The sequence below is a fragment of the Mytilus californianus genome, unplaced genomic scaffold (genome assembly GCF_021869535.1).
Source record: "Mytilus californianus isolate M0D057914Y unplaced genomic scaffold, xbMytCali1.0.p SCAF_21, whole genome shotgun sequence".
Classification (NCBI taxonomy): Eukaryota; Metazoa; Mollusca; class Bivalvia; order Mytilida; family Mytilidae; genus Mytilus; species Mytilus californianus.
Window position 1 is genome coordinate 2,640,976 of NW_026262670.1, and position 18,835 is coordinate 2,659,810.

The following is an 18,835-nucleotide window of genomic DNA, read 5'->3' on the forward strand; positions in this document are numbered from 1 at the left end:
TTCTTCACGTCAAACTGTGAGTAAATCTATATAAAACTCTAGTTCTTCACGTCAAACTGTGAGTAAATCTATATAAAACTCTAGGTAAATCTATATAAAACTCTAGATCTTCACGTCAAACCGAGAGTAAATCTATATAAAACTCTAGTTCTTCACGTCAAACTGTGAGTAAATCTATATAAAACTCTAGTTCTTCACGTCAAACTGTGAGTAAATCTATATAAAACTCTAGTTCTTCACGTCAAACTGTGAGTAAATCTATATAAAACTATAGTTCTTCACGTCAAACTGTCAGTAAATCTATATAAAACTCTAGTTCTTCACGTCAAACTGTGAGTAAATCTATATAAAACTCTAGTTCTTCACGTCAAACTGTGAGTAAATCTATATAAAACTCTAGTTCTTCACGTCAAACTGTGAGTAAATCTATATAAAACTCTAGTTCTTCACGTCAAACTGTGAGTAAATCTATTTTGTTTTATACCTCAACATGATTTGCTTTCCTTTTTAGTTACTATCATAGTCAAGAAGCTTGATTCACCAAAAACATGGAGCAATCTAATTTAAATTCAGATCTATTTTAATTTGCGTGCTCGTATATATAAGTATATGAGGATAACGAAATCAGAGAGTCAAACATAGACAAAACCCTGCATGTGGCGTTCTACACGGTGTATATCTTCCCGTCAAACTGTTGGTTAATGTATATAAAGTTCCAGATTTCCCGGAGTCAAGACCGATTGTGAGTTAATCTATATACAGTTCTATAACTACTTGAGTGTAGATATTGAATGTTATATTCTAAATAAAGTTTTTAATATATCCTAATTTTAAATAGTGAGTAAATCTTGTAAAGCTCCAAATCTTGAAGATTTAATTTATTTAAAGCTCTTTATATATAGTCCATACAAAATGTAAATAAATTTATATTAAGATCTAGAACTTCCTGAGTTTAAACAAAACTTAAGTAAACTATATAAAGTTCTAGATATAAGTAAAGTTATTGATGTCTATGAGCTTATACAGATTTAGAATAAATATATTTAAAGTCCAAGATCTCTCCGTTAAATTGTGAATAAATCTATATAAAGTCCAAGATCTCTCCTTAAATTGTGAATAAATCTATATAAAGTCCAAGATCTCTCCGTTAAATTGCGAATAAATCTTTTTTTAGTCAATTTACACCAATCAGTCAATGATCCTATCAATCAGTTTGCTACTTTGCCATTCGATTACGTTCCTTTATTTATAAAATTTACAAATTTGGTTTGGATTGTATCTACATAGTTATATCCGACAAACATATCTTGTGTTCACAAGTGGTAACAATTTCCGATACGCGTTTATATAACAAGTTTAAAACAGACATAATAATTGTTATATTAACTAGAAAAAATTTTTTAAATTGAAGCGTTTTAATCATACGAATGAATAGCAGGACAGTTTTAAATCGTATATGAGGCAACTTCAAAATACATAATATATCGACGCACAATATGCACTTCATGTCATTTTAACATTGTGATAAATAATGGATGGACTGAGTTAGAAGAATTTCTCCTAGTTTGACAGTAAAGATAGTGATCTGGAATAACTTTTATAGTTTTACAGAAGGAAAGCAAATACGACCAAATTAATTGAATAAGGAACAAATAGAGACTGAGGGAAAGAAAAACGAACAAATAGAGACTGAGGGAAAGAAAAAGGACCAAAAAAGACATTCAGAATTCAACAAATATGATCATAATGAATAGTACAACTGGAACTGTGAGAGTGCAGGAGAACTTAATAGAAAACTATGAGGAGATTCTATTGGCTGAGAACAGATACGAGGCAAAAGCTCTAACTCCAGTGACTGTCTACTTAGTTATGTTGATGATCATTGGAATACTCGGAAATACAATGGTTCTTTACGTCTACAAGTTCCGTTTCCGAAGGTCAACCTCCCGCGTTTTTATTCTGAGTCTCGCTGCCTTTGATCTGATCACGTGTTTATTCGGAATGCCGTATCATATATTGGACTTAGCGTATCCATACACATTTACATGGGATGAAGTCTGTAAATCTTTGAGCTTTGCCCTGACTTTTACGATTCTAGGTTCTATTTACGTTTTAGATTTGATAGCTATAGATAGGTATCGGAAAATATGCAAACCATTGGAAAAACAGTTGTCAGCCATGGGAACAAAAATAATATGTTGGGTTACCGCCTTTGTAGCTGCGATTTCTGCGTCACCAATGATATTTCTATATGGCGTTGCAGACGTTGACACACGAACACCAAATATTACAGGAAAAGAATGCTATATTTCAAAAGATTTTGCTTTTACAGAATTTCCTTTGATTTATGACGGATTTTTCATTCTTGTTTTTCTTCTTTCGATTTTAATTGTGTCGATTTTATACATTAACGTTGGAATAGCCGTTCGGAAACGGAAGAAAGTCCACGAACCTAACCTCAATGGGTCAGGTCTCGGTACAGATACGCCATTAGGATCAAGAAGGACTGTTACAGGAGAAGACACTCTATCAACACCCTTAGGAAGTCTGAGAGAGAAAGATGGCAATTTTCGGCCACATATGCATGGCCATTCACCAATAATCAAACAGAAATCTAAATTTTCAAACCTATCGTACAATTCCCCACGTATACCAAGGAAAATCAATAAAGAAACGAAGAAAGAAAAATCGTTCAGACAAAAATTAAAACGAGCCATGTCTGACGTATCTAGTGGTGAATACGACTCAACTTCTGGAACTGGTACCTTAGACAGAGGTCAAGGTCAACTGAAAATCATCGACCAGTCCAAAATGGCGTCCCGAAAACAAAGAAGAACCTTTAGAATAACTACAATGTTATTTATAATTACATTGATTTTTGTAATAAGCTTCCTGCCTTATCTAATAATAGAAGTGATCAGTAACACCGACGAGAAATACTGGAACACCATGGAGACCTGGGAACTGGTTATATCTAGTCTTCTCTATAGAACTTATTTTATAAACAACATGGTCAATCCCATTGTATACTGGTGTTTAGATAGCAAATTTAAAAATGAAGTAGTTAAGATTTTTACCAGATGTAAAACATGTAAGCATTGACTTATTCGGAAAGATCGTTTTAACAATCATTTGTTTTAAAACGGTGTTTTTTGTTTTTGATTTTTTGCTTTTACTAGTGATTTTTTTTAAATTATTTTGGGGGGGAGGGGTGTAAGAGGTGAGATTGTTATAGTTATCTTCTATTTTTTTTTTTTAAATACTCTAATTGTAAATAATGAGCTCAGCGAAATTTATTTTGTTTAAGTTGATTAAAGATTTACAATGTAGCCTTTATGATTATATTTAAATATCTAAATATTCTAAGCGCATATTTGAAGAAACTGTCATCAAGACTGCTCCAAGCCTAACGTTTTAAAAGACAGTACTCAGAATTCTAATGATCATACATAAATATCGATTACAAACGTATTTGTTGCACGCGTAGAAATCAATCATTGTTACAAAAACGAGAAATAAAATACCAGTAAACGCTTTACAGAGAAAAATACAATTATGCCAATAACACCTATGCAGAGAGAAGTACAATACCAGAAATGGCTATGATTATACCAGTAATTGCAACACAAGGAGAAATACAATACCATTAAATGCTATACAGAGAAAAATACAATTATACTAGTAACTGCTTAACAAAGAAAATACAATAACAGAACATGATATATAGAGAGAAATACATTACCAGTAAATGCTGTATAGAGAGATAAACAATGTCAATAAATGCTATACAGAGAAAAATACAATAACAGTAAATGTTATACAGAGAGGATACAATAATACAAGTACATGCTATACAGAGAGAAATAAAATGTTAGTACATACTATACAAAGAGAAATACAATGCTAGTAAATGCTACACAGAGAGAAATACAATAACAGTAAATCCTATACAGAGAGAAATACAATAACAGTACATGCTATACAGAGAGGAATACAATAACAGTACATGCTATACAGAGAGGAATACAATAACAGTACATGCTATATAGAGAGGAATACAATAACAGTACATGCTATATAGAGAGGAATACAATAACAGTACATGCTATACAGAGAGGAATACAATAGCAGTACATGCTATACAGAGAGGAATACAATAACAGTACATGCTATATAGAGAGGAATACAATAACAGAAAATGCTAGATAGAGAGAAATACAATAGCAGTATAAAAATAAGGAGATGTGGTGTGATTGCCAATGAAAAAACTATCCATCTAAGTTCAAATGAAGTGGGTGTAAGCAATTATAGGCAGCCGTACAGCCTTTAACAATGAGAAAAACCCATACCGTATAGTCAGCTATAAAAGGTCCCGACATGAGAAATATGAAACAATTCAATTGAGAAAACTAACGGCCTAATTCATAACAAAAATGTTTACGAAAAACAAATATGACAAAAATGAACCAACGACAACCACTCATCCCTAACAACAAAAAAGACATAAAGTTCAGACCTGAGAGTACTTGCAGTTACTGACAGCTACTTCAAAGCCAATAATGTATCTAACACTAAAATATCAATCAGTACACATCCAACACCCAATGGATTTAATGTAAAGACGTCATTAACAATCGGAGAAAAACATGACCTTGTGCAGTTCCAAAATATAAGTATCGACAGACTGTAGTACCCTGAAAGTACATATGTGTATAACAATAATATTTAGTACGGTTTTAATTTACTGATAACAAAATCAATAGTTATACCAATAAAAACAATATTCAAAGGTTTAATTACAGTGTTGAGTTGGTAACCTTTACGAATTAGTTTATTTAAAGGATTGATACGTTTACCCGGATCGTATCTAAATTTCCTGGCTCGATTAACAACATGACCGTAAAATTAAGAATGTGCTATTTCGTTTGAAATAAGTTTTCTACGGGTGCAGTGAAACTTGCAAACCGAATCTTTGTATTTATGGAAGAATTTAGTAAAGGTTTTAAGTAATTTGTGGTAACGAAATCACTGACTTAATAACTTACTAGTAATCCATAGATTACGCTCATTGAAATACAAAACGTCACTACAGACACGGACATAGCGAACGGGTTGGGATCTATAAACACCGTAAAACGGTGCCAAAAGAACATCACTGTCCAAAAAAGAATAAAATAACAATAGGGGAGAAAAATCGACCCTTTTGTCGTTAATTTTGTTGTAGAGTTTCTGGTATAACACTGAAATAACTAAATCTAGGAAAGGACAGTTATTGCTGTTAATATTTGATTTATCTAAAGTAAGTTCCTTTGGGTAAGTAACTGCTATACAGAGAGAAACACAATACCAGTAAATGATATTCAGAGAGAAATACAGTAACAGTAAATGTTAGATAGAGAGAAAAACAATAACAGTACATGCTATACAGAGAGAAATACAAGCAATACCAGTTACTGCCATAAAGACAGAAATACAATAAGAGCAAATACTACTTAGAGAGAGAAAAACAATAAAAGTACATGCTATACAGAGAGAAATAAAATACCAGTTACTGCTATACACAGAGAAATAAAATACCAGTATATAAAGAAACACAATTTAAAAAAAAAAGAAACTAAATATTACATTTTTATATTTCTATTTCTCAATTTTTTTTTTTAATTTTGAATAGGCTTTTAGAGTTTGCATTTCCTGTCATGATTTCCTGCTTACAATGAAGCTATAAAAACGATTGTCAATACAGAGAGAAACACAATATCAGTAATGCTACAGAAAAAAGAACTAACCTATAAAGCTATTTAAAAGGAAAAAAACTGAGAAATAGAAATATAGAAATATAATGTTTAGTTTCTTTTTTTATTTTCATTTTCTTGTATTCTTTTCCTTTTTTTTTTATCTTGTTTTGTTTCTTTTCTTTTTTTCCTTTGTTACGGCAATAGGGATTGGTTGAGAACAAAACTTCACGACAAAAGACATGATTTCAGCTTCCCAATTGTGAATTTTCCATTTCTATGTAGAAACATACCAGAAGCGCCTGCATATGGAGTATATATCTCCCAGATGATACGATATTCCAGAGTTTGTATTTCCTATCATGATTTCTTTGATAGAGAGTTGCTGCTAACAATGAAGCTTTTAACACAATTCCGTCTTCTTTTCCTCGAAGGTGACATCACCGAATGAGATTCATTACCAAGTGTGTACTTACTTGAGCAACACGACGGTATTCACATGTGGAGCAGGATCTGCTTACCCTTCAGCCGCACCTGAGACCACCCTAAGTTTTTGGTCGGGTTCGTGTTGCTCAGTCTCTGGTTTTCTTTGTTTTGTTTTGTATACTGTTCGATTTTTGAAATGGCTTTGTCAGTTTGTCATCAAATTATGAGTTTTGATATCTCTTTTGTATATTCAACATCTCTTTGACTTCTTAAAGCAGTTATTGCCCTAAAACAACGATTTTTTTTTAAATGTGCATTTATTGCCTACTATTTTAAAACTATAATAGGTAAAAAGAAACTTTAAATAGCTAAAATGATCTACAAGACAAGATGTACAAATTTGTCAGACCGTTAGTCGATTTTTTTATAGGAGCCACTGCCCTTTTAGACAATGTTGATTTTCTTTTTTTTTTTTTTTTTGCATGTTTGCCTATTATCTTGAAAGCTATAACAGAAAGACAGAAATTCAAACAGTAAACATGATCAGCAAGACAAGATCTACCAATAAGTTAATTGGCCCAAATGGTCAGTCCTTAGAGGAGTTATTACTGACAATAACAATTTTTTTTAAAACATTTTTTGGTTTTTTCACTGTTTTCTTAAATACTTGACAGATAGATAACAACTTTACAATGCAAAAATTATCATCAGGACAATTTCTAAAAATATGTCAAGATGGTCGAAATGTTCAGTCAAATCTTTATAGGAGTTATTGCCATTTAATGATTATTTTTATTAATACTTGCATTTTTTGCATTGGCAAAAACTTTGGTTGATAAAGATAAACTGTAAATAGCAAAAATGATCAGCACGACACGGACAATCGGAAACACGTGTCGTTCATACGGACAATCGGAAACAAGTGTGGTGCACACGGATAATCGGAAACACGTGTCGTTCACACGAACAATCGGAAACAAGTGTCGTTCAAATGTACAATCGAAAACACATGTCGTGTACACGGATAATCGGAATACGTGTCGTTCACACGGACAAACGGAAACAAGTGTCGTACACACGGACAATCGAAAACACGTGTCTTGCATACGGGCAATCAAAAATCACGTGTCTTTCACACGGACAATCGGAATGACGGGTCGTCCACACGGACAATCGGAATCACGGGTTTTCCACACGAAAAATCGGAATCACGGGTCTTCCACACGGAAGATCGGTAACACATGTTGTACACACGGACAATCGGAAACACGTGTCTTGCACACGGACGATCGGAAACACAGTCATGTCGTGTACACGGACAATCGGAAAACGTATCATATACATTTACTCATAATTACTGTATGAATAGAAAAAAATAATCTTGTACAGTTTGTTAAAACAGCCATCATCATCATAATTGCTCTATCGTCATAAATAAAAATCTTCCTTTATTTTTATAAATTACCTTTTTTCAAGTCATAAAATATATCCTGTTACATATTACTGATGCGTAACGAAAAATAAAGTTTGGAGAAATAATTTAAATTTAAATCATGTGAATTTCATCAATTAAACCGTCATTTAAAGTCAAATTGAATATTTTCCAACTTTTATACACAATGTTCTCTGTTCTTAGTTGACATGGAACGAATAAGATCAGGTGGTTTAATTCAATACACATCCCTGTTAAGTATATATATGCTACATACGATTTAACAAAGGGTATCGTGATGTATTAAACAATGATATTCTTGATTGGAGAATAAGATTGCGGCCAAATTTAGGTATCGCATATTTTACTGTGAATTTGTTATTTATCAGAAAGGACCATAACTTGTTACGAAAGGTAAGATGATGAAAAATTGGACAGAAAATTACAATAGGATTTATTAGATTGGGTTCTTCTTTTTATCGTCCTCAAATATTTGCTAGTGGACGTTAATCAACCAAAATGTGATCATCGACCTGAATATGCGTACACCATTTGCTACTAGATGTTATGAAAACAATCAATCTATCAATATTTAACTGAGTTATGAAATATTGATTTTCAAAAACTGACTTTCAACTGCTGAAACGAAGAAATAGAACATATAACAGTTTATATTCGGGTTGTTGCCTCTTTGACACATTCCCCATTTCCATTCTCAATTTTATATAATCTAATAAAAATCAAGATAATTTTATCAAAACATCAATTGATTTTCAACAAATACAAAGCCTTTTTTTTAATGTTTGAATGTCACTACATGGTGAGAAATGTAATTGTAAAAAAAAAAATAAAGCAAAGACAAACTGACAAAATGACAAACTTCATGACAATATTTGATTCAAAATAACAACAAAACAATTTTTCATAAAAGGAAATAATTGTATTAACAGATCTGAAAATAATAATGTCAATATTGAAATGCAAAAACAAGTTAGCTTCACTAGAATAGGAGCTAATCAGTATACAAATGGGGTGTAATACAGTGCACATGCATATGCAGATAAATCAAAAACGTGTAATGGCAAATAATTAAGATAAATTGGGGGTCGATTTACGAGTAGCGGTGAGTTATTGTATGTTGCAATGATTACTGTTCTCAAACTACGTTTTGTGAACCGACTACATATATGTTTTATTGAAAAATGAAATATGTGAACGTGCATGTGCTAGTATTCAATCTCCTGTATTTTGAACTAGGTCCGTTATAATATACGAAATTATATATATTGTTGTTTTATCTCTATAATGGATATGGACAGGAATTAGGAACAGCTCTACTCTTACTTTGGCTTGATCTATAATGACGGACAATAAAAGATATAAACAAACAAACAATCACATAACCATCCGTGCCAATATAGTGGATTTATCTGTCAAAACATACATAATAACTACTTCAGTGAAAATAGTATGTGATATATGTTAAACTTTTAAAATGATTGATATAAAAAAAATTGCTGAAGACGGCTTTCACATGAAATAGTAAAGTCCCAGTAAGGCATTCGTATTGCCTCCATCAGCGGCGGATTCAGGCGGGTGCGTGGCGGGCGTGCGCCCCCCCCCCTAAAATTTGCAAAGCATGGGCTATCCTCAGCTTAATAAAGAATATTTCGATAATTTTACCTCAAAAAAAATTTCGCCTAGCTCCGCTCGGCGAAACTTTAAATTTGCGCCCGCCCTAACCTAAAATCCTGGATCCGCCCCTGTCCATCAATGAGAAATTAGCTATGCCTTCTAATCTTGTAAAATTTTTAAAATGCAAAATATTTATAAAACATTTAAGGAAAAATTTACAATTTGAATGAAGTTAACATTTAAATACATACTCGAACTAAAATGACTCTAGAAATAGTACTTAGGGTGCATCAAGTCCTTTTGGTATATTGTTATTTATGTTTCGGTTAATTTTCAGATATGGACAGAACCACCTTAATCAGTTTCATTTCGTGTCTTATTCTCGTGTGTCCAATGAACGGTGAGAACATAATTAAAATTTATTCACTGAAAAATGAACGAACGAATGAATGATCGAACGAACGAACGAACGCATGAATGACATTTCTATTCGAATTTAAATCTGTTTCAAATGAATAAATGAATGAATGAATGAACATCAAACTAAAGACAGCCTACAGAAAACAGACACTGAATTGAATGGTGAAATCGACGACTAATTCAAAACAGCTAAAAGTCGAATGGAAAACTAGCGTATAAAAGACAAACAGAACGAATAAACGAATCATTTCAATTCATTTTGATTGGTAAATGGAGGCTACGGATATAGTGTTTCAAAGTGATTTTTTATATTCTTATAAAACAAGCATCCAGGATTGCACGTGCTCACAAAAACACATTACTACAATGCATTTACAAATTTAAAACAAAAGAAACAAATATTTTTTTCAACTCGTTATTGTCCTGTTTTATGGTTAAATTGAATTATAAGAATTACTTAAACGGCGCTGACAACACGCATCATGTGTTTCGTATAACGCTTTTACACCGCAATAAAATTGACAAAAGAAGTAATAATGTTTGATAGAATATCATTATTTTTATATCGCACCAAGTCTCAGAAAGTTCTTGATTTTGCATAAACTAATTAATCGTTAAGGGCATACGATACAGTTACAGGGGAAGTAATGACGTTGCTAACGTAAATTGTTATTTTCGCGACGTCAAACTGTGACTTATCGGGAAAAGATGCAGTTTTCGACTGATTTTTATCATTCAAACTGATTTAACTTGAAAACGAGTTCAAGGACCCTTCTTTTTTAAAATGACATTTGGTTTGATTACGTATGAAGATTATGTGTACCAATTTTCATGGAAAAAGTCAATAGTGCAATTATTTTAAATTTGATAAATATACAGCAAAAAATTACGTTTTTTTCTACATTCATGAACATTTGATAAATATGAGTTATTTGTAAAAATAAATGTACAAATTTATAGAACATTTATATAAAACAGAAATTACAAATGATTTAACAAAAAACAGCTTGTGTTTATCTTTTAAAACAAAAAAGTTATGTATTTCTGTCGAAAGGAAAAATACGTCCACAAATCCGAATTTTGAGGAAATATCTGAAATTTCAACCTCAATTTACTCAAAAAGTAGCACATGGTGGTATATTTTCTATTGCATATTTGATTTAATCAGGTAAAAAATAGCCTATATGCAAATATTCATCAAAATTTCATTACGGGATCAAAACTGTATCGTATGCCCTTAAGACGTTGGCAATACTGAACCCTCATTTGAATACAAAGTCAACTTTATGTCAGTACAAATCACCCTTTTTTGTCTGTCAAAACCATAATTTGTCGCAAAAAAGGAAAACATAAAATTAAAGACATACACTGTAAGCTTAGTACTGACTTTGAACTGATTGAGTGGAGCTTGAAGCTTAAATGTCACCAGCAGCGACTGTAAGCTTAGTACTGACTTAAAACTGATTGAGTGGAGCTTTAAACTTAATGTCACCAGCAGCGACTGTAAACCAAGTACTGACTTTGTACTGATTGAGTGGAGCTTTAAACTTAATGCCACCAGCAGCGAAGCGGAGCTATTAATAAAATAATATATATATTACAGTACATGGAAGACATCACCATCCACCAGACAAGCCTGAACACCATTGGGATTGGGATAGTAATAAATATGACGAATGTCCAACGTCTGACTACTGTAACTATTTCTACAGTCAATGCACCGTAAGTAACTGTCTCATAGTAAAATATACGACGAATGTCCAACGTCTGACTACTGTAACTATTTCTATAGTCAATGCACCGTAAGTTACTGCCTCAAAGTAAAATATACGACGAATGCCCAACGTCTGACTACTGTAACTATTTCTACAGTCAGTGTACCGTAAGTTACTGCCGCAGATTAATAAATATGACGAATGTCCAACGTCCGACTGCTGTAACTATTTCTACAGTCAATTTACCGTAAGTTACTGTCTCATTGTAATAAATATGACGAAAGTTTAACGTCAGACTACTGTAACTATTTCTACAGTCAATGTACCGTAAGTTACTGCCTCATAGTAATAAATACGACGAATGTCCAACGTCCGACTACTGTAACTATTTCTACAGGCAATGTACCGTAAGTTACTGCCTCATAGTAATAAATACGACGAATGTCCAACGTCCGACTACTGTAACTATTTCTACAGTCAATTTACCGTAAGTTACTGTCTCATTGTAATAAATATGACGAAAGTTTAACGTCTGACTACTGTAACTATTTCTACAGTCAATGTATCGTAAGTTACTGCCTCATAGTAATAAATACGACGAATGTCCAACGTCTAACTACTGTAACTATTTCTACAGTCAATTTACAGTAAGTTACTGCCTTATAGTAATGTAATTATTTCTACAGTCAATGTATAGTAAGTTGCTAACTCATGGTTATGTAATTATTTCTACAGTCAATGTTTAGTAAGTTACTGACTCATAGTAATGTAATTATTTCTGCAGTCAATGTATGTAAGTTACTGCCTCAAAGTAATATAACTATTTCTACAGTCAATGTTAGTAAGTTACTGACTCATAGTAATGTAATTATTTCTACAGTCAATGTATCGTTAGAAACTGCCTCAGAGTAATGTAATTATTTCTACAGTCAATATATCGTAAGTAACTGCCTCAGAGTAATGTAATTATTTCTACAGTCAATGTTCCGGTAGTTACTGCCTCAGAGTTATGTAATTATTTCTACAGTCAATGTATTGTAAGTAACTGCCTCAGAGTAATGTTATTATTTCGTCAGTCAATGTACTGTTAGTTACTGCCTCAGAGTAATGTAATTATGTCTCCAATGATTGTAACGTATGTTACTGTTTCAGAGTAACGTAAGTATTTCTACAGTCAGTGTACGGTCAGTTACTGCTTTTGAAGTAGTGTAATTGTTTCTACAGTAAATGACCGTGAGTTACTGCTCCGTAGTATTGTAACTATTTCTACAGTCAATGTATAGTAAGTTACTGACTCATGGTTATGTAATTATTTCTACAGTCAATGTTTAGTAAGTTACTGACTCATAGTAATGTAATTATTTCTACAGCCAATGTATCGTTAGTAACTGCCTCAGAGTAATGTAATTATTTCTACAGTCAATGTTCCGGTAGTTACTGCCTCAGAGTAATGTAATTATTTCTACAGTCAATGTATTGTAAGTAACTGCCTCAGAGTAGATGTTATTATTTCGTCAGTCAATGTACTGTTAGTTACTGCCTCAGAGTAATGTAATTATGTCTCCAATGATTGTACCGTATGATACTGTTTCAGAGTAACGTAACTATTTCTACAGTCAATGTACTTTATTATTTACAGTCGGACAAAGGATATGAAGTACGTTGTAAACAGTGTTCGTTCTTCCAGACATGTATGAAGGATGTTAACCGCATGACCGATCCTTGTGACGACGTTTACATATGTAAAGGTATGTATGAAGGATGTTAACCACATGGCCGATCCTTGTGACGATGTTTGCATATGGAAAGGTATGTATGAAGGATGTTAACCACATGGTCGATCCTTGTGACGATGTTTACATATGTAAAAGAATGTATCAAGGATGTTAACCACATGGCCGATCCTTGTGACGATGTTTACATATGTAAAAGTATGTATGAAAGATGTCAACTACATGGCCAATCCTTGTGATGAAGTTTACATATGTAAAGATATGTATGAAAGATGTTAACCACATGGCCGATCCTTGTGACGATGTTTGTATATGGAAAGGAATGTATGAAGGATGTTAACCACATGGTCGATCCTTGTGACGATGTTTACATATATAAAGAATGTATCAAGGATGTTAACCACATGGCCGATCCTTGTGACGATGTTTACATATGTAAAAGTATGTATAAAGGATGTTAACCACATGACCGATCCTTGTGACGATGTTTACATATGTAAAAGTATGTATGAAAGATGTCAACTACATGAACAACCCTTGTGATGAAGTTTACATATGTAAAGATATGTATGAAAGATGTTAACCACATGGCCGATCCTTGTGACGACGTTTACATATGTAAAGGTATGTATGAAGGATGTTTACCACATGGCCGATCTTGTGATGATGTTTACATATGTAAAGGTATGTATGAAGGATGTTAACCGTATGACTGATCCTTGTGACGATGTTTACATATGTAAAGGTATGTATGAAGGATGTTAACCGTATGACTGATCCTTGTGACGATGTTTACATATGTAAAGGTATGTATGAAGGATGTTAACCGTATGGCTGATCCTGGTGACGATGTTTACATATGTAAAGGTATGTATGAAGGATGTTAACCGTATGACTGATCCTTGTGACGATGTTTACATATGTAAAGGTATGTATGAAGGATGTTAACCGTATGGCTGATCCTGGTGATGATGTTTACATGTGTAAAGGTATGTATGAAGGATGTTAACCGTATGACTGATCCTTGTGACGATGTTTACATATGTAAAGGTATGTATGAAGGATGTTAACCGTATGGCTGATCCTGGTGATGATGTTTACATATGTAAAGGTATGTATGAAGGATGTTAACCGTATGGCTGATCCTTGTGCCGATGTGTACATATGTAAAGGTATGTATGAAGGATGTTAACCGTATGACTGATCCTTGTGACGATGTTTACATATGTAAAGGTATGTATGAAGGATGTTAACCGTATGGCTGATCCTTGTGACTATGTTTACATGTGTAAAGGTATTATGAAGGATGTTAACCAAATGGCCGATCCTTGTGGTGATGCTTACTTTTGTAAAGGTATGTATGAAGGATTTTTTTTAGAAATAAGAATTAAATCCTTTTTCTTCTGCTATATATTACCAGAAAAAGATACAACGGTCAACAAGGTCATTTTTAGCGTTGTAAAACTACTCGCTGCAGTAAAAAACATATCTGTTTTGTTATTTTAACATGAAAAACAAATTTCAATACATCCTTGGTTTTATATTTTGGGGGCATAATAATTCCTGATGAAGGTAAATCCAGGAAACACATTTATAGAGTGTTACTTTGATCTTTGTAATCAAATATTTTCCTGACGTGATATATTTTATTTGTTCACAGCAATATATTCCAAATTTCAGATGTAGAAACCTTCAAACAGGGTATTGGAAGTCTTGTCATCCTGATCGTTGTCAGTGTAATGGCGGCAGCCATGTTTGTTGTTACTAGCTGTGTCTGTTACAAATACAGAATGCTGCAAAATAAACTGAAGAAAAGGAATATGTCAACCAAGCATAATGCCATCAGTGCAATATATCCAGGTATCATTTTTTTAAATTATATTGTAAATAAAATTGAAAATGGAAATGGGGAATGTGTCAAAGAGACAACAACCCGACCAAAGAGCAGAAAACAGCCAAAGGCCATCAATGGATCTTCAATACAGCGAGAAAATCCCGCACCCGGAGGCGTGTTTCCCCTAAACAAAAATATGTACTAGTTCAGTGATAATAAACGTCATACTAAACTCCGAAATGTATAAAAGAATCTAAAATTAAAAATCATACAAGACTAACAAAGGCCAGAGGCTCCTGACTTGGGACAGGGGCAAAAATGCGGCGGGGTTAAACATGTTTTTTTGAGATCACAACCCTCCCCTATACCTCTATCCAATGTGTTTTTTTTTTCCTTTTACAGAAGTAACAACAGAAAAAACAAAAAAAAACAAAACAAAAATGAATGTCACCGTATAGACTGCATCTTTCAAACGATTTAAATATTATACTAGAACCACTGATTAAAAGATAGACAAGTAAATCGATGTGATATGTAAGTGATAATACTTCTTTCGTTGATATTCCCTTCATTTGGACGATTCACATTACTTTCATGTTGAACAATAACATCTATGAATATGAAACCCATCCAAGATTTGAACTGAAAAAGTTACGTATGACTTTTAAATAGTCCATTAACTATGGATAACAAAGTTATTTTTAAGTTGCAGGAAACGGTACTCACGTGTCCAACACGTCAGATGATTTTTATAGAATTTCCAGTCCACCTCCACCATACAGAGAACACAGTGGTAAGTATTGTTAGTCTTTTCTTACCTGACACTGACTAACTTCTAGACTATTAGACTATTGATTAGACTATAGATGTGGGTATTTTTTTTTGGCTCGTCACTTTCAGAAATTTGCCCATGCTCACTTTGCAGTCTATTCCCTACGCCACTGTAGTGTTGACGGACAGACAGATGCACGGACGGACAACGTAATACCATAATACGTCCCGACTAAGACGGGCGTATAAAAACTGTTCCGTCTAATTTGTGGTTTCATTATTTCTGATAATTTATTTAAGGAAGTTGAAATGAAGGGTAAAATTAAGTTTCTAATTCTAAAATGTTACATGTATTTGGCCTATTGTGAAATGTGATCTCAGTTATCCCCCTTTCATGGGTCTTGGATAAATAAGACAGTAAATACAAAAAACAAATAAACCGAAAAAGACTCTAGTTTAAAATTAAACAATTTTCAATTAAACTGTATGTAATAATTTTCCGTGGAAATTACCTTTTTCTCAAAACAGTATAAATGTAAAAGAACAGAATTTTATAAATCAAAATTGTCCTTTTTCGAAATAAAAAAATGACAACGTATCCATTTGCTGGCACTAAAAATCGAAAAAAAAATTCACGGAACAATTCTCTAATGTATTTATTTTACAACAGATTAGTTTTACAAACCTTAAATTTTGATTTTAATTCACATATGATTACTTAAACATTTTGCCTAAAGCTTCAGTGAAAGCAAGGAAAATCTCTATCATTTTTCATTTATGACAATTTAAATAAACAAATGATAAAAATACTTTTGTTTGAAAAAATTTTGTCAAGTTATCAGTATAAATAAAATTGAAGTTCATTAAAAGATCGGACAATATTTTACGGGAATCAGTTAAACTACTACACCCAGAAAATAAGTAAAAGTCAAAATTGGAACTAGCAAATTGAATCTACCAGAATTGCCTGACAACCTGCCGCACAATTGGGACCTGCTATTACGCGTCGAACAATTATACAGTCATCTCCTAGGACTTGTATCTCCCGTCATACAATTATACAGTTATCTCCTAGGACCTGCTATGACCAGTCATACAATTCTACCATCACCTCCTAGGACCTGCTATAACCCGTCATACAATTCTACAGTCATCTCCTCTCCTAGGACCGGCTTTAACTCGTTATACAATTCTACAGTTATTTCCTAGGACCTGCTATCAGCCGTCATACAATTATACAGTCATCATCTAGGACCTCATAGTTATCTCCTGCTATAACCCGTCATACAATTCTACAGTCACCTCCTATGACCTGCTTTAACTCGTTATACAATTCTACAGTTATTTCCTATGACCTGCTATCAGCCGTCATACAATTCTACAGTTATTTCCTAGGACCTGTTATCAGCCGTCATACAATTATACAGTCATCGTCTAGCACCTGATATCACTCGTAATACAATTCCACAGTCATCTCATAGGACCTGCTATCATCCGTTATACTATTCTACAGTCCCCTTACAGGACCTGCTATCACCCGTCATACATTTCTACAGTCATCTCCTAGGACCTGCTATCAGCCGTCATACTATTCTACAGTCCCCTTACAGGACCTGCTATCACCCGTCATACAATTCTACAGTCATCTCCTAGGACCTGCTATCATCCGTTATACTATTCTACAGTCCCCTTACAGGACCTACTATCACCCGTCATACAATTCTACAGTCATCTCCTAGGACCTGCTACATGTATCAGCCGTCATACTACTCTACAGTCCCCTTATAGGACCTGCTATCACCCGTCATACAATTCTACAGTCATCTCCTAGGACCTGCTACATGTATCAGCCGTCATACTACTCTACAGTCCCCTTATAGGACCTGCTATCACCCGTCATACTATTATACAGTCACCTCCTAGGACCTGCTATCACCCGTCATACTATTATACAGTCACCTCCTAGTAGAGAAGCGAAAGATACCAAAGGAACATTCAAACTCATAAGTCGAAAACAGATTGACAACGCTATTGCAAAAAACGAAAAAGATCAAAACACAAACAACAGTATACAAAACTCAACATAGAAAACTAAAGACTGAGCAATACGAACCCCTCCAAAAACCGGGGGTGATTTTTTTTAGATAAAAAAAAACTTTCCTCTATTGATATAAAACTCTGTAACCATTTAATACTTGTATTTGAATGACTTCAAAGTTTCCGAAAAATGTATGATTGCAAAAAAAAAATGGCGGTATGCTCCAGCCAGTTCTAGATTAAATGGTCGTTTAAGCCTAATTGATTAGATGAAAATATTTGAGTAATAAAGTTCTTTAAACATTTCAAACATCTGTGTTACTAATTTTAAAGTACGTATCAAAATTTTTAAAAAAATGGATAGTTTCATTATTTATTATTCCACAGATGCACAGCGGGACCAACATTTCAACGCCATCCCTAACACAGTGAGGACCAACAAAGATGGCTACCAGTACAAGGCACCAAAGGTAGATGTCACAAAGAAATAATTCATAGACAGACGACAAATAATTATATATTTTGCAATGTTACATTTGATATATTAACTAAATAACATATTTGATTTCGGAGTCTGTAAAACGTATGATTCTTTTCTAAAGTATCCATTTTTGGTGTAGTTTCTCAGGAACTACAAATGACCATAGCTTAGGGAGCTACCATTTGATTTTTATGGGGGGCTAGGATGAAATTTGAAAAAAAATAGGCAGGACAGGAGTTTTGAGTAAAAAAAAAGGCAGGATGAGACACCCCCCCCCCCATAAAAATCAAATGATAGCTCCCTTACTGAAGCCTTTTCACATTCATCGATCATCAACTCCCTGTTTATCGAATATTTGTACTGGCAAAAGGGGTACAGTAGTTCGTTATCGTGAGGAAAAGTTTAAATTTACACGTGTTTTTAGTTGCTTTGCTTTGTTTTGTTTCTTTGCTTTTTTCATGTATTGTTTTTTTTTTATGTTTTCATTGAGACACGTTTTATTTTTTATATCAAACCATGGTTCAAAAATAGTTAATCATTATCAAACAAATCAAATGCATCAAATGCCGTTTGAACTTGGAAAAAAATTGAAAACAACACGTTCAATAATTTGTGCGTC

The 18,835-nt window shown here is 33.3% G+C and overlaps 2 protein-coding genes across 6 annotated transcripts; both read left to right on the top strand.

The window, feature by feature from the left end:
* Window positions 1–1,300: 1,300 nt before the first annotated feature.
* Window positions 1,301–3,329, top strand: LOC127731972 (cholecystokinin receptor type A-like). Its single transcript, XM_052240937.1, has one exon. It carries the CDS (start codon window positions 1,738–1,740, stop codon window positions 3,100–3,102), a length of 1,365 nt encoding a protein of 454 aa, XP_052096897.1. The 5' UTR covers window positions 1,301–1,737; the 3' UTR covers window positions 3,103–3,329.
* Window positions 3,330–7,837: 4,508 nt separating this feature from the next.
* On the top strand, window positions 7,838–18,707 carry LOC127731973 (uncharacterized). Of its 5 annotated transcripts, none has more exons than XM_052240938.1 (7): window positions 7,838–8,004; window positions 9,563–9,625; window positions 11,249–11,367; window positions 13,000–13,108; window positions 14,774–14,953; window positions 15,634–15,720; window positions 18,123–18,707. In XM_052240938.1, the coding sequence occupies exons 2-7, from the start codon at window positions 9,565–9,567 to the stop codon at window positions 18,224–18,226; spliced, it is 660 nt and encodes a 219-aa protein (XP_052096898.1). In that variant the 5' UTR covers window positions 7,838–8,004; window positions 9,563–9,564; the 3' UTR covers window positions 18,227–18,707. The 5 variants fall into 5 exon arrangements, with proteins under 5 accessions (XP_052096898.1, XP_052096899.1, XP_052096901.1 ...); XM_052240939.1 differs by having other exon boundaries at window positions 15,640–15,720; XM_052240941.1 differs by lacking the exons at window positions 7,838–8,004; window positions 9,563–9,625; window positions 11,249–11,367 and adding an exon at window positions 11,397–11,447.
* The last annotated feature ends 128 nt before the right edge of the window (window positions 18,708–18,835 follow it).